Source organism: Monodelphis domestica, chromosome 4 (genome assembly GCF_027887165.1).
Source record: "Monodelphis domestica isolate mMonDom1 chromosome 4, mMonDom1.pri, whole genome shotgun sequence".
In the NCBI taxonomy this organism is placed as follows: domain Eukaryota; kingdom Metazoa; phylum Chordata; class Mammalia; order Didelphimorphia; family Didelphidae; genus Monodelphis; species Monodelphis domestica.
This window is the reverse complement of record NC_077230.1, coordinates 345,353,529-345,367,120: the sequence shown is the minus strand read 5'-3', so window position 1 is coordinate 345,367,120 and position 13,592 is coordinate 345,353,529. Positions and strand designations below refer to the sequence as shown.

Below are 13,592 nucleotides of genomic sequence, written 5' to 3'. Positions count from 1 at the left end.
TGTATGGGGTGGTCAGGGAGGAGTAGTATCTCTGGTATGGAGGGCTTGTCGTGCCCTCCTAGGGCAGCTCTATAACCTCTGACCTTCACCTGACACCCAGCTCTCACTTGTGGCTCCTAATAGTTGCTAGCATGAGGCAGCGGCCACACCCCGGGCAGCGGCCACACCCCGGGCAACGGCTTCAACAAGCCGGCTAAACCTTGTGCGGGTAGCCATCGGGTCGTAGACCCCTGGTGAACTAAGGCTTTGCTCACCCAGCATGTGAAGACTGCTTCAGCTGAAAGGAAGAAACCAATAAGAAGGTTCACCGGCTGAGATGGCGACACAGCAAAGCACTGTGGAGTGTTTAGGGCTTGTTGGAGCACAAAAGACAACAAGGCCATCCAATGCAGCTAAGGAAGTCTCCAGGTGTAACGACTTTTTGTGCCACTGGACCCCGGCTTCCAACACAACGCCGAGAGAGTGGGACTGTCTCTGTGCATCGACTTTTCCATTTAAATCTCCTTCACGTACAAGTGTCTTTGTGCACACTCATCTACATCACAGATGAAAGTGCACAAAGACAATCATCATCCTCGGTTACTGAGAGACTACTACTACTACTACTATAAAGAAATTAAAAGGGGACAGAATTGGGCTCATTCTAAGAAAGAACTTCTTGACCTTTAGTACTTTCCTACAGTAGAATTGGATGCCTTGGCTTTGATAATGATTTATATTTGAAATATGCACAAAGGTTGATAATTCTCAGAATCATCAGTAGGAATTTTTTCTTTCCATTTCGGTGACTAAAGATGATGTGACTTTTGCTGCCCAAATCTGGTGATTAATCAATCTCCAGCATGTTGAGCTCTGAGTTTCTGTTTACTACCTAGGTTGAATATGTGTAATGGCACTGTCTTCCACATTCCTTAAGTGTTACCACATATCAAATAGAAGTATTGCTTTCTAAATATAACTAACTCATCTAGGAAAAGAAAAATATAGTTTATTTAGAAGCTGAAGACAACTTCATAACAAATATTTGTCTACCTGAAAGGATGGAAAATATAGCAATAAATTCTTTTAGTCCTTTGAAACAGCTTCATTTAAGCATGGACAGATATATAGGAAATTTGACTTTTCTTCTGGGAGGATTTTAAGATAGTTTTCCTTAGTGTGTATATAGTGTTCACAATATCCCCATTGTGGCAGCAGAAAAGTCCCTTGAACAAAGCTTAAATTGTACTTTTTTCATATAGAGGTTGGATAACCACTTGCCTGGAATGTTGTAGAGGGGATTCTTTCTTAGGTGAGAGATTTTAGGATAACAAAATCACAAATTGAGAGCTGGAAGGGACCTTAGAAGCCACCAAGTCTGACTTTTTATAGATTAAGAAACTGAGGCCCACAAAGATGAAGTGATCAAATTAAAAAAAAGTGCAGTGACATGTCCTTAGTCACACAACAATAGTAAATGTGAGAGCTAGCATATGAACTTAGGACCTTTGACTCTAAATTTAGTGGTCTTCACCTAGTCTTATGGACTCTGAGCCCTAGTAGACTATATTCTAGTCTAGTAACTAGATTCTAGTTAACTCTCAAACTCTGCAGTTTTCTGTGCAATACTTTAAATATTTTTAACATTCTAATAAGATTAAGCCTGGTTCAAGAGTCACGATTTTTTAATATATAAAGTAATATATAATATACAGTTTGTTGACAGAACTATTGGAATTTTGTGTAGGAAACCTTGTATTTTGGTATTATTATTATTTAGGGATAGAAGACTGATATCTTTTTATTACCATTCATGTATTTTGACTGAATGTCATGCAACAACTCTTTCCTCTTTGTTCTGTTATAGTTACCTATCTTTAATATTACCTAGTAGACTGAAAATTCCATAAGTGTAGGGACTGTTTTTTCATTTTCATAGCTCACCTAGAGTTCATCATAGTTCTTTATACATTATAGTGTTTTAATAAGCAAGGCTTTAATGATGTTTGATTGAATATCAGTTCCCTCTTTGAAAAGTATGTACATTAAAGTATTTTCCTTTTGTTCTCTGCAGACTTTATATTCAGAGCACCAATCAAACTAAGTAAACCAGGGGAACTTCGAGAAGAGTATGAAAGCCTTAGAAAGGTATGGTATTCAGTTTAACCTTAATTTTCATTTTCCTGAAAGTAACTTGAAATGGAAATGATAATGAATATTTGTTAAGAATCCAAATTTATTATTAGCAATAGTCTGGCTGCTTGGGTGAAAATTTATATTCATAGCCACCATTCCCAACTATTTCTCATCTTCATCCATTTCTAAACCTACCTGGCCTCTGTCCTGCTCTGTTTTCCCATTCTGCTTTGCTTTCTGGAATTCCTATTCTATTGCCAGTGGCCTTCCTTTATCTTAGTCTTTTTCTGCTTCTACTTCTTTATTCTTACATTTGCAGAAACTTGACTGTCACCTCAAGATACTTTATTACTAGCTATTCTTTCTCTTATATTTGTATGCATCATCTCTCATGTTCAATGACACACTGAAGCAGAGGGAAGAAAAATAACTATATTCTTTATTTCTCACTGACATTTGCAAAACTTCCCTTTGATGCCATCATTCAGAAACTTCTCTTCCTCTGACCTTATTATGGTCATTTTCAGGTTATTCCCCCTCTTTTTTCGAAGGCTCTTGGCTCCATAGAATTCCTTTTCTCCTTAACTGCTTGCCTTTATTTTTAGGGACATCTAGATACATGTTAATATTTCTTTTACAGTAATCTTATAGTTCATTAACTTAAGCTCTTCAGCTCCCATGACCTTCATTTAACCTTTGAAACATAAGAAATAGTCATGTCTTTGAATTTGCTGTTATTTGGACCAGCCTTCTGATTTTACAGATGGAAAAGTTGAGGCCTAGGGAGTTTTATGTGACTTGTCCAAAGTTACCCAGGTAATGTCAAGAAGTGAGATTTGAATCCAGGCTTGTTGATTCCAGTGCCAGGGCTTTTTGCATTGTTCAGAACTCATAAATTTCTATATTCAATTGAAACTTCTTATCCTTACATTTTCTCTCTCTATTACACACCTCTCAAACCATATATCATCCTCACTGGGACCTACACCTGCTTAAACTGTCTTTGCTCTCTCCCAGTCTGATGCCTCTGCTGTGGCGCTCTTGATTGCAGTCTTGACCCTCTAGTTAAAAAGTCCAACTATATTCTCTACTCTTGAATTCCCTCACCTCTGATCCTATTGCACCTCATGCCTTGTCAAACCACACTCTGGCTTATATCTCCACCATCCATTTTTTTCATTCCCGTTTGAGTACTACTGATGGAGAAAGCCACAAAACCAGTGACTAAGTCCACTATAAATTTGTGGTTCAGTTTCAAATGGGTTCACACAGCTATTTGGCAATCCTTTTCTTTTGCCTTGATTTTATTCTGTCTTCCCACAACCTTTTCTTCTCTCCTTTCTTCAAGGCCTCCTGTTGTTCAAATTACTTTTGATTTACTTTTCCATTGCTTCTTGTCAGAACTATTATAATGGCTTCCTAATTTTCTCCCTGCAATCCATCTCTAACCTCTCCATTCCATCTAACATATAGTTACCAGATTGACATTTCTAAAGCACAAATTTGACCATGTGACTTCCTTACCCAAAATACCTTAACCTCAAGGCTAGGATAAACCATAAATTTCTTGTTTGATGTTTTCATACTCTTAATTACACATCACTGTCACTCATACAAACTGAACTGCTTGCTATTACCTGTATATGATATTTTCATCTTCTACCTCCTTGTCTTTATACAGGCTGTCCTCCCCATACCTGGAGCACTGTCCTTCTTCTTCCCTGCCTTTTGGAATCTGTTTTCCCTCAAGGCTCAGCGGAAGTGTTATTTGTTACAAGATTCCTATCCTGATACCCTACTTCCCCCCAAGTTGTTACTGCTCTTCTCCCTGACAGAAAAGACTTGGAAGAGCTGAGCACAGTGCCTGGCACAAAGTAGGCACTTAATAAATGTTTATTGAGTTGAAAAGATTTGGGTAATTATTTTGTATGCACTTACCTATAGTATTATATCCTCTAGGGCAAAGGAAATTTCTTATAGAGTGGTTTGTTTTTTATCTTTTTAGCCTCAGTGTCTACCATCTAATAGACACTTAGTAAATGGTGATTGAATTGATTTGAATCTCTGTATATGCTGTATTCCTCAGTGATGTATATAAGTTTTTTGAGGGCAGGTTTATTTTTGTTTGTATTCCTATTCCTAGCACAGTGCCTTGAGTATAAGTCCATAATAAGTGATTGTTTAGTTGAGAGCAAGTACTATTTATACCCCCCCCCTTTTTTTTTTAAACAGATGAAAGAGGTGAGGCAACTTCATCATGTAATTAGCCCAGGGTTATTCTGGGACTCTAGTCCAGGTCTTTGGACTCCATTGTCTTTCCATGTATCACATTGCTTTTTAAGGGATTCATTTGGTAAAATGTATAGTCTTCCTTTCCCAGTATTTTCCTCTTGGCCCAGATGGATTTAGAGAATGGTATGCCTTGGTAAACAATCAGTCACAGTGATTTAAACAAGCAGTTGTATTTTTATTGCTGTAAATATAATTGTCATGGGCTATTGGTCCAACATCTATAACAGCAGAGTATACATACTTTAAGTAACACCTTACAGTGTCAGAGTTAAAAGGATCCTTAAAGACATTTCAAAGTTCAGTCCATTCTTGAACAAGAATCCTTTCCACATTAGTGATAGATATGTGGTCATCTAGTCTTTGGGTAAAATCTCCTAGTGAGAGAGAATCCATAACGTTTTGAGGCAGTCCATTCTACTTTTAATTAGATTTAATTATTAAACTGCTTTTTCTTTTTTTTTTAAACAAGCTTAACTTTACTTCTTCACAACTTCATCATAATATTCTATTTCTCCTCCTTGGGGTCTATCAGAACAATATAGTTCCTCTTCAGTTCACTGACTCACTCAACACAGTGCCCTTTTCATTCCTCCTTAAACCTCTCTAGACTCTGTCTTTCCCAGTTTCTCAAATGAAAGCCGTACCTCATATTTCATAGAAAAAATTGAAGCTTTTTTATCCTCATAATCTTTTCCTACTATTTTCTTTCACCTCATCTCAAATGAAGAGTTGATCCTTCTTGCCAAGGCAAATTTCTGTATGTACAAATGATCCCATTCCTAACTATCTTCTCTAATAGATTGCCCCCTCTATCATTCCCACTGTCTCTTTGATCTTCAGTCTTTCCATATATACTGGCTACTTCCCTATTATCTATGAATCTACACCCCTATTCTTAAAAAAAACATCACCTGATCTGTTCATCTTTGCTTCCATTCCTTTTGTGGCTAAACTTGAGGCCATCTAGAATTGGTTTTTCCATTTCTTTTTCCTCTTAATCTTTAACTGAAACTGCTATTTCCAAAATTGTCAGTATTCTGGTAATTGCCTCATCTAATGACCTTTTCTCAGTCTTCTTCCTTCTTAACCTTTGTGTAACCTTTGATTGCCGCATTTTGTGTTACTGCTTTCTCCTGGTTCTCTTCTGCTCATGTCCAACTTCTCCTGACCACTATAAGTGGATATTGTGAAATTAGAATCTGTTACCCTAATATGTTAGAAATTAGAATCTGTTACCCCACTCCAACAAAACCGCCGACAGGAAGGTAAGAGGGCTAGACACCGAACTCCACCCAATTTATTCTTTCTATGTCAGCATATAATGGCAGGAAGTGAGTGGGGTTCTGGGAATCATAGTTTTTGCTGGGGATCATAATTTTTTTAGGATAACAGATTCTAATTTTACAATATTCTCTTGGACTCTGTCCTGGGCCCTTTTCTTTTCTCCTCTTTGCTGTTTCGCTTGATTTCATCAGCCCCCATGCATTCACTTATCATCTCTAAGCTGATGATTTTTAAACCTGCTATTATAGCTCTAACCTCTCTCCTGACTTCCAGTTTTTTATCTCCAACTGCCTTTCAGACATCTTAAATTCTATATATTTAAAACTGAGCCCATTATCTTTTCTCCAAAACCTACCTTTCTTCTTGACTTGTTTGTTGCGGTTGAAGGCACTATCATTCTTCTAGTCCCATAGGTTCACAACCTGGGGAATCATCTTTGAGTTTACTTTCAGCCTCTTTATCAATCTGCTGCCAAATCTTGCTGGTTTGACTTTGATAATGTTTTGTATATGTCCCTTCTCTCCTCACAGGCCCTTATCACCTCTCTTCCTTGGAAATTGCAATCTCTTGCTGGTTGTTCTCTCCCCACTTCAATCTATGCTCTGTGTGTGTATATGTGGGGGAGCTGCCCTCCACAGGGTCAGAGGTCTTTGGTTGGGTGTGGCAGCATCAGCATAAATTGAAGAAGAAAATGGGAAGCAGTTAAAAGTTTCAACCTGCAGTCAGGCATCACAAGAGAACTGCTCAGCCTTTGCTGGCTTGATTTTTATTTTTATACCCTTAATGGTTGCACATACACATACTTTGATTCCATAGATTCTAACAACAAATGTGAAGCTTTCACAGAATATAATTGTTTTTCTCATCACAGGCAGCATGGCTAGGGGTCAGTTCCCAATTAACCCATGAGGCTCAGACATGTGGTTAAGCCAAGAATAATTATTCATTACACTAACCAAATACATGATCAATCAGGATTTCTTAGTAGATAATCAACATAACATTGTTGCCAAGTCTACATTAATAAACATAACCCAGTTTTGAGTTTTATTTCAATATCAGACTGTCATTTTCTAATGTTTCACTAAAGTTTCCAAAACATTACCGAGACTTCAGTTAGCAAAACAAGTCAGTGAAGTAGAATGTGCCAGCCTCTCCCTGAAAGGCAATTAATATACCTGTCATCCCTGACCTGTACATGGGGGTGGAGAATCTAGATACAGTTTTGTTAGAGATTTTATACCTAGAGAAAGGGGAGGGGGGTCCCATCTATGATTCCTTATCTAAATGGGTACATAGAAATCCTTAGGTTTAATTTCGTAAGTATAGGGCTGGGTAAGAATAATAATCATAACAATTCCAACAATAGGGGATGTTAGTGAGAGAGAAGTCACACAGAGGGGTTGGAGTGGGTGTTTCCATACTTCCTGGGGTCCTTTGCAGTCCCCGGTTTCCACTTGTGACCGTGTCAAACAGCATGGATTTGATGGCTCCCAGCAAATCCATCCATTCATCTATCAGATTGATCTTTATAAAATGTAGTTGTGACTGTGTTACTCCTCTGTTCAGTAAACTCCAGTGGCTTTGGATGCTAATGGCTCCATGAGACATCAAAAAACAGTCACACAAAGTCAGAAGAATGAAAAAATAGAAGACAATGTGAAATATCTCATTGGAAAAACAACTGACCTCAAAAATAAATCCAGGAGAGAGACAATCTAAGAATTATTGGTCTAGGTAAAAGTCATGATAAAAAAAAAAGAGCTTTGACATTATCTTTTAAGAGATCATCAAGAAAAACTATCCTAATATTCTAGAACCAGAGGGCAAAATAGAAATGGAAAGAATCCACTGATGATCTCCTGAAAGAGATTCCAAAAGGATAACTTGGAAATATTATAGCCAAATTCTAGAATTTCCAGGCTAAGGAGCAATTATTGCAAGTAGTCAAAAAGAAACAATTCAAATCTTGTAAAGCCATGGTCAGGATAAAACAAGATTTAACAAATCCATATTAAAAGAGGGCCTGGAATAGGATATTCCATAGTGCAAAGTTGCTAACCAAATCATCCAGCAAAGCTGAATGTAATCCTTTGGGGTGGGAGTGGGGTAGGAAATGGGAATTCAGTAGTAAAATAGAGGAGTTTTAAACATTCCTGATGAAAAGAAAATTTGGCTGTCAAATATAAGACTTAAGTGAGTCATAAAAAAGTAAACAGGAAAAAAAAATGAAGACATTCAATAAAGTAGTGTATCCTATATGGGAAGATTATTCTCATAACTCCAAAGATTTTTGTCATTATTAGAGCAGTTAGAAGGAATATACACAGGCAGAGGGTGAAAGTGTGAGTTGAATATTATGGGGTGATATAAAAATAAAATAAAATTAAGACATGAGAAAGAGGAATATATTGGGAGGAGGGAGAATGGAAAAATAGAATGGGGTAAATTATTGCACATAAAAGAGGAAGAGTGTTTACAGTGGAGGAGAAGATGGGGAAGGGAGTATGTGAACCTTATTCTCATTGAAACTGGCTTGATGAGGAAAGAACATACAGAATCAATTGGGTATAGAATGCTATTTTACCCTACTGGAAAATAGGAGAGGAAGAGGATAAGAGAAGGGGATAGTGAGGCTGATACAAAAGAGGGCAAATTGGGGGAGAGTAGATGTTAGAAATTAAATAGGGGTAAATAGAATGGGGAGAAAAACAATCATAAACGTGTGGAAATATTTTCCAAATTTTTCTAATAAAGGCCTCATTTCTCAAATACATAGAGAAATGAGTTGAATATGAATCATTCCCCAAATGATAAACGATCCAAGACTATGACTAGGTAGTTCTCAGACAATGTAATTAAAGCTCTATCTAATCATGCAAAAAAAATGCCCTATATCACTTAATTAAAGAAATGTAAATTAAAACAATTGGAAGTACCACACCACACACCTAGGATAGAAAAGGAAAATGACAAAACTTCATGGGGATATGAGAAAGTTGAGACACAAATATATTGTTGAGGGAGTTATGAACTGATTTAGTCATTCTGGAGAGTAATTTGAAACTATGCCCAAAGGACTATAAAACAGTATATATCCTTTGAACACAGCATTACCACTATTTGGTTTGTATCCCAAAGGGGGAAAAAAACTAATAGGGGAAGGACTTGTAGGTACAAAAATATTTAAAGCACTCTTTTTTTGGGGGGGGGTAGGGGATAAAGAAATGAAAAGTGAGGGGATACCCATCAATTGGGAAATGTCTGAGTAAGTTATAGTATGTGATTGCAATGGAATACTCTTGGTTATAAGAAATGACAAAAGCAGAAACTCAGAAAAACCTGGAAAGACTTATAGCAACTTAAGTAGAGTGAATTAAGCAGAACCAGGAGAGCATTGTACACAGTGACAGGAATACTGTATACTGAACAATTGTGAATAATAGCTATTCTCAACAGTACAATCATATAAAACTATCCCAAAGGACTAAGGATAAAAAGTGCTATTTGTTTCCAGAGAAAAAACAACTCATAGAGTCTGAATCTAGATCAAAGCAGGCTTTTTTCACTTTCTTAATTTTTTTCTATTTCCTTCCACAAGAGGATTAGTATGGGAAAATGTTTTATATGATTGGACATGTAAAATCTGTATGAGACTACTTACCATCTCAACAGGGATAGGGAGAAGGGAGGGAGGGAGAAAATTCAAGACAATATATTTTTTTTTTTTGAAAATTTTATTTAGTCAAATTAGAACATTACTCCTTGGTTACAAGAATCATATTCTTTCCCTCCCTCCCCTCCCCCCAACCCTTCCCATAGTTGATGCACAATTTACATGTGTCCTTGATCAGAACCTATTTCCATGTTGTTGATGTTTGCGCTAGGATGATCATTTAGAGTCTACATCCCCAATCTTATTCCCCTTAACCCATGTAATCAAGCAGTTGTTTTTCTTCAGTGTTTCTACTCCCACAGTTTTTCCTCTGAATGTGGATAGTGTTCTTTCTCTTAAATCCCTCTGAGTTGTTCAGGATCACTGCATTGCCATTAATGGAGAAGTCCATTACACTCAATTGTACTACATGTTATCAGTCACTATGTATAATGTTCTCCTGGTTCTGCTCCTCTCACTCTGCATCAGTTCCTGGAGATCATTCCAGTTCACATGGAATTCTTCCAGGTGATTATTCCTTTGAGCACAATAGTATTCCATCACCAACATATACCACCATTTGTTCAGCCATTCCCCAATTGGAGGGCATCCCCTCATTTTCCAATTTTTTGCCACCACAAAGAGCGCAGCAATGAATATTCTTGTACAGGCGAGACAATATTTTTTGAAAAATGTTGGAAGCTCTTTTTACATGTGAGTGGGAAAAAGGTAAAATAAAATTTAATTTAAAATATAATTAACATTTCACTTAGGTTTTTTTTTTCACTAGGTTAAACATCTCCCAGTTGAATTTAATTCATTAAACATTTATTAAATACAAAGCATTGAGGATACAAAGACAGACTCTCATATGGCATTATTTTAAGGTCTTTTACCAATATGATTATTTTTCTTTGGACACTCTCCCACCTATTAATACCTTCCTAAAATGTGGGTCCTAGAACTGACGACCATTTTCTAGCTCTCATTTTTCATTCCTCATTCTAGACAATCTGCCTTTCTTAATGAAGCCCAAGATCCTGCTATCTTGCTATGGCTTTGCCATACTTTTTTACTCATATTCCCCCAAATCCCTAATTCTTTGATATAAATTGCCCTCTAGCCATGCTTACCCCTATTTCTTGTACTGGTGAATTGGTTGATTTTTTTAAACCTAAGTGTTAAACTTTTCACTTATTCCAATTAAGTTTCATCTTGTCATATGTATCTCAGTGGGTAGTCTTTCAGCGCTTTTTTGGGACTGTGATAACTATTTAATATTTTAGCTATTTATAGCTTTGTGTCACTTAATGTATCATGCATGCTTTATCTAGCTAATCCATAAAAATGTATACTTAAGAAATTTACCACAATAATGCTTACCTTGTTTATTATTAACTGAAAAAGGTTTCCTAATGTGTAATTGGTAGTGTTTATATTGTTATTCTGGGTATAGGAAGTGGGGCATTAATTACATTAAAGTACATTAAAACTGTCCCATATCACTTCCTCCCTCCCTCCCTCCCTCCCTCCCTCCCTCCCTCCCTCCCTCCCTTCCTTTCTTCCTTCCTTCCTTCCTTCTTTCCTTCCTTCCTTCCTTCCTTCCTTCCTTCCTTCCTTCCTTCCTTCCTTCCTTCCTTCCTTCCATCCATCCATCCATCCATCCATCCATCCATCCATCCATCAAGTGACTCTTTGGTGCTACAGGCAGCGTGTCAATCTCGAAAGCTGAAGGTCTGGATTTTGATCCTTGGAAGGAGGGTGTGATATACTGGGAAAAAGCTTCTGGAGACAAAGAGTCATTGGACTTCAGATGGGGCTTATCTCCCACCTGAAGTGGATTTCTATTGTCTGGTGAAATAGAGCCTTCCCTCAGGGGGAAAAATTTCCTGTGACAAGGTCAAAACCTGGAGTTTCTACCTCCCAACTAAATAAATTGGGGATTTCTAAATTTCCATGTTGACATTATATATCTGTCTAAATTTATCATAAGATAAAATATCATTCTGTCCCTAATCTGTCTCAAGTTTCAAACTTCCCTGAACTGTGTCTTTCCCTGTGTGTTAATTGTTAGTAAATGTTGGTATCCTAAAGATTTATATTAGTAGATTAACCCATTAGTATTTTACAGATGTACAGTGTTCTCACTGTACAAACTTTACATATGTACACTATGATACATTTGTATATGAGTTCTGACCAGAAGTCATTCAGACAAGAATTGTTTTGTAACTTCCTGCCTGCCTGATTCCTGCAGAAACTCAAATAACATGTCAGTATGAAATATGTGTGTGCACTAATTGAGTTGTTACATACTTACCCCACCCATGTGTCTTCTTCATGCTATGCTTTTGGGTGAATGTATATGCATTGATCTATATGTGAAGTTAACGTGTATGATGAAATCTTATGTGACCCCTTATCATCAGTCCTTAATTTCAAAAATATTTTGGTGTCCTTGGTGTTGATTAAATGCAAATATACAGGTCCTGAGTCTTCCTCTATACAGCATTCATGCTTTTTGCCTGTCATCTCTCTTTGATTGAAGTCCTGTGTTCTCTGATGATTTTAACACACAGGATCCTGCATGTGTGTAAGATTGATTTTTCTTCATGTGTGCATATGCATGTAAGTAAGCGTGAACTCTTCATGAATACATGTCAGTTTTATGGTGTGAAATCTTCATGCATTGATGTATGTCTTCTATGGTGTAAACTCTTCATGTGTGGGTGTATTTAATGTATTTTTCTAATCAGTTTTTAAGGGTGTCCTATAATTTGAAATTTGATATTGACTTTTATAATTTAGTATCTGGTTCTCTGGAGTTCTGGATTTATGGAAATTTGAATATAGAGAGATTATGATATTTGAATATTTCTGGAGATAGAAACTTTCTTTTACCCTTGATATATACTTTCTTGTTGATATAAACAGAGATCCTTCATGATGTTGTGTATTGGTAGATATGTGTTTGTGTTTTTCTTGTTAATAAAAGTTTGTTTCACTATTAGTAGAGACTTGATTATTATCTGGAGCTATTGTCTTGATATCTGGGACTATCTCATATATTTATGCAGTGCCATTATTCTGTTTTTCTTCTTTTACTCTCGTTTTTCTCATTTATAGGGACAATTTAAGTTGTTGTTTGGCTTTACTTCAGAGTTTTTGCTATATTCCTTTTGCATTCTATTCAGGTTGTTTACTAAATCTTCTATATAGCTGTCAGTATTGTGGGCATAATGTTGTTTTACATTTGAGGCATGATACCACTGATCCTTCCCAGAAACTTTTATGGAAGTAAGAGTAGTCATAACTACTTCTAGAGGGCCATTCCATCTAGACTCTGTAGATGTTTCTCTAACAAAATTCTTCATCTACACTTTATCTCCAGGCTTGATATTGTGTAGTGCGAAATCCATTGGTACTCTTTGTACTAACAATCTGAGCTTTCTTAATTCTTCCAACCTATTTTGTATTTCTACCAGAAATAGGTGTGGAGTTGGCATTCTCCTTTTAGCATGGATACATAAGATGGTTTTGCTGTTCTACCATGCCACAAAGGTTGACCATATAGAATTTTGCAAGGGGAGATGTGCAAGTCACCTCTAGGTCTAATTCTCAGTTGAAATAAAGCTAAAGGAAGAACATCTGTCCACTTTAAGTGTGTTTGTGCAGATTTTCCCTATAATTGTTTTCAATTCCTTGTTCATGTGTTCGACTTGCCCTGAACTCTGAGGTCTATATACATCATGTAAACTACTCTTTATTCCATCTTAGAATCAATACTATGTATTGGTTTCATGGCAGAAGAGTCTTGGTAAGGGCTAGGCAATGTTAAGTGACGTACCCAGGGTCATGCAGCTTGGATATGTCTGAAATCAGATTTGAACCCAGGACCTCCCATCTCCAAGCCTGGTTTACTCAGCCACCTTGCTGCCCCAGTCTTTTTGATTAATGGTGAAAGTATGTGTCTATTAGAGGAATTATAAGGAATTTTATCTTTGTAGTTGCCTGACAACTTTCCAAATCTTATTTTTGCCATTATCTGATTTTCTGGGACCCACTTAGAGGAGTTTTAATGCTAAAAATGGGCAAGAAATTGGTAATATATGATCATCTATTATAAACACTCACCTCACTTCATTCTTATCCTCTCATTTGAAAAGGATCTCAATTTATATTCAGCTTCCATTATTGCTTGTCATTCATTGGCATCTTAAAGGATTTGAATTTTAGTGGTAATAAA

The 13,592-nt window shown here is 36.8% G+C and overlaps 1 protein-coding gene across 2 annotated transcripts in view; it reads left to right on the top strand.

Moving 5' to 3' along the window:
* The window catches only part of RNF169 (ring finger protein 169), a 104,786-nt gene that overhangs the window by 29,198 nt on the left and 61,996 nt on the right, over positions 1-13,592 (top strand). For both annotated transcript variants that reach the window (XM_056794978.1, XM_007490981.3), the window contains exon 2: positions 2,054-2,127. In XM_056794978.1, the coding sequence (XP_056650956.1) occupies positions 2,054-2,127 (74 nt within the window). The remainder of the gene's footprint in view (positions 1-2,053; positions 2,128-13,592) is intronic.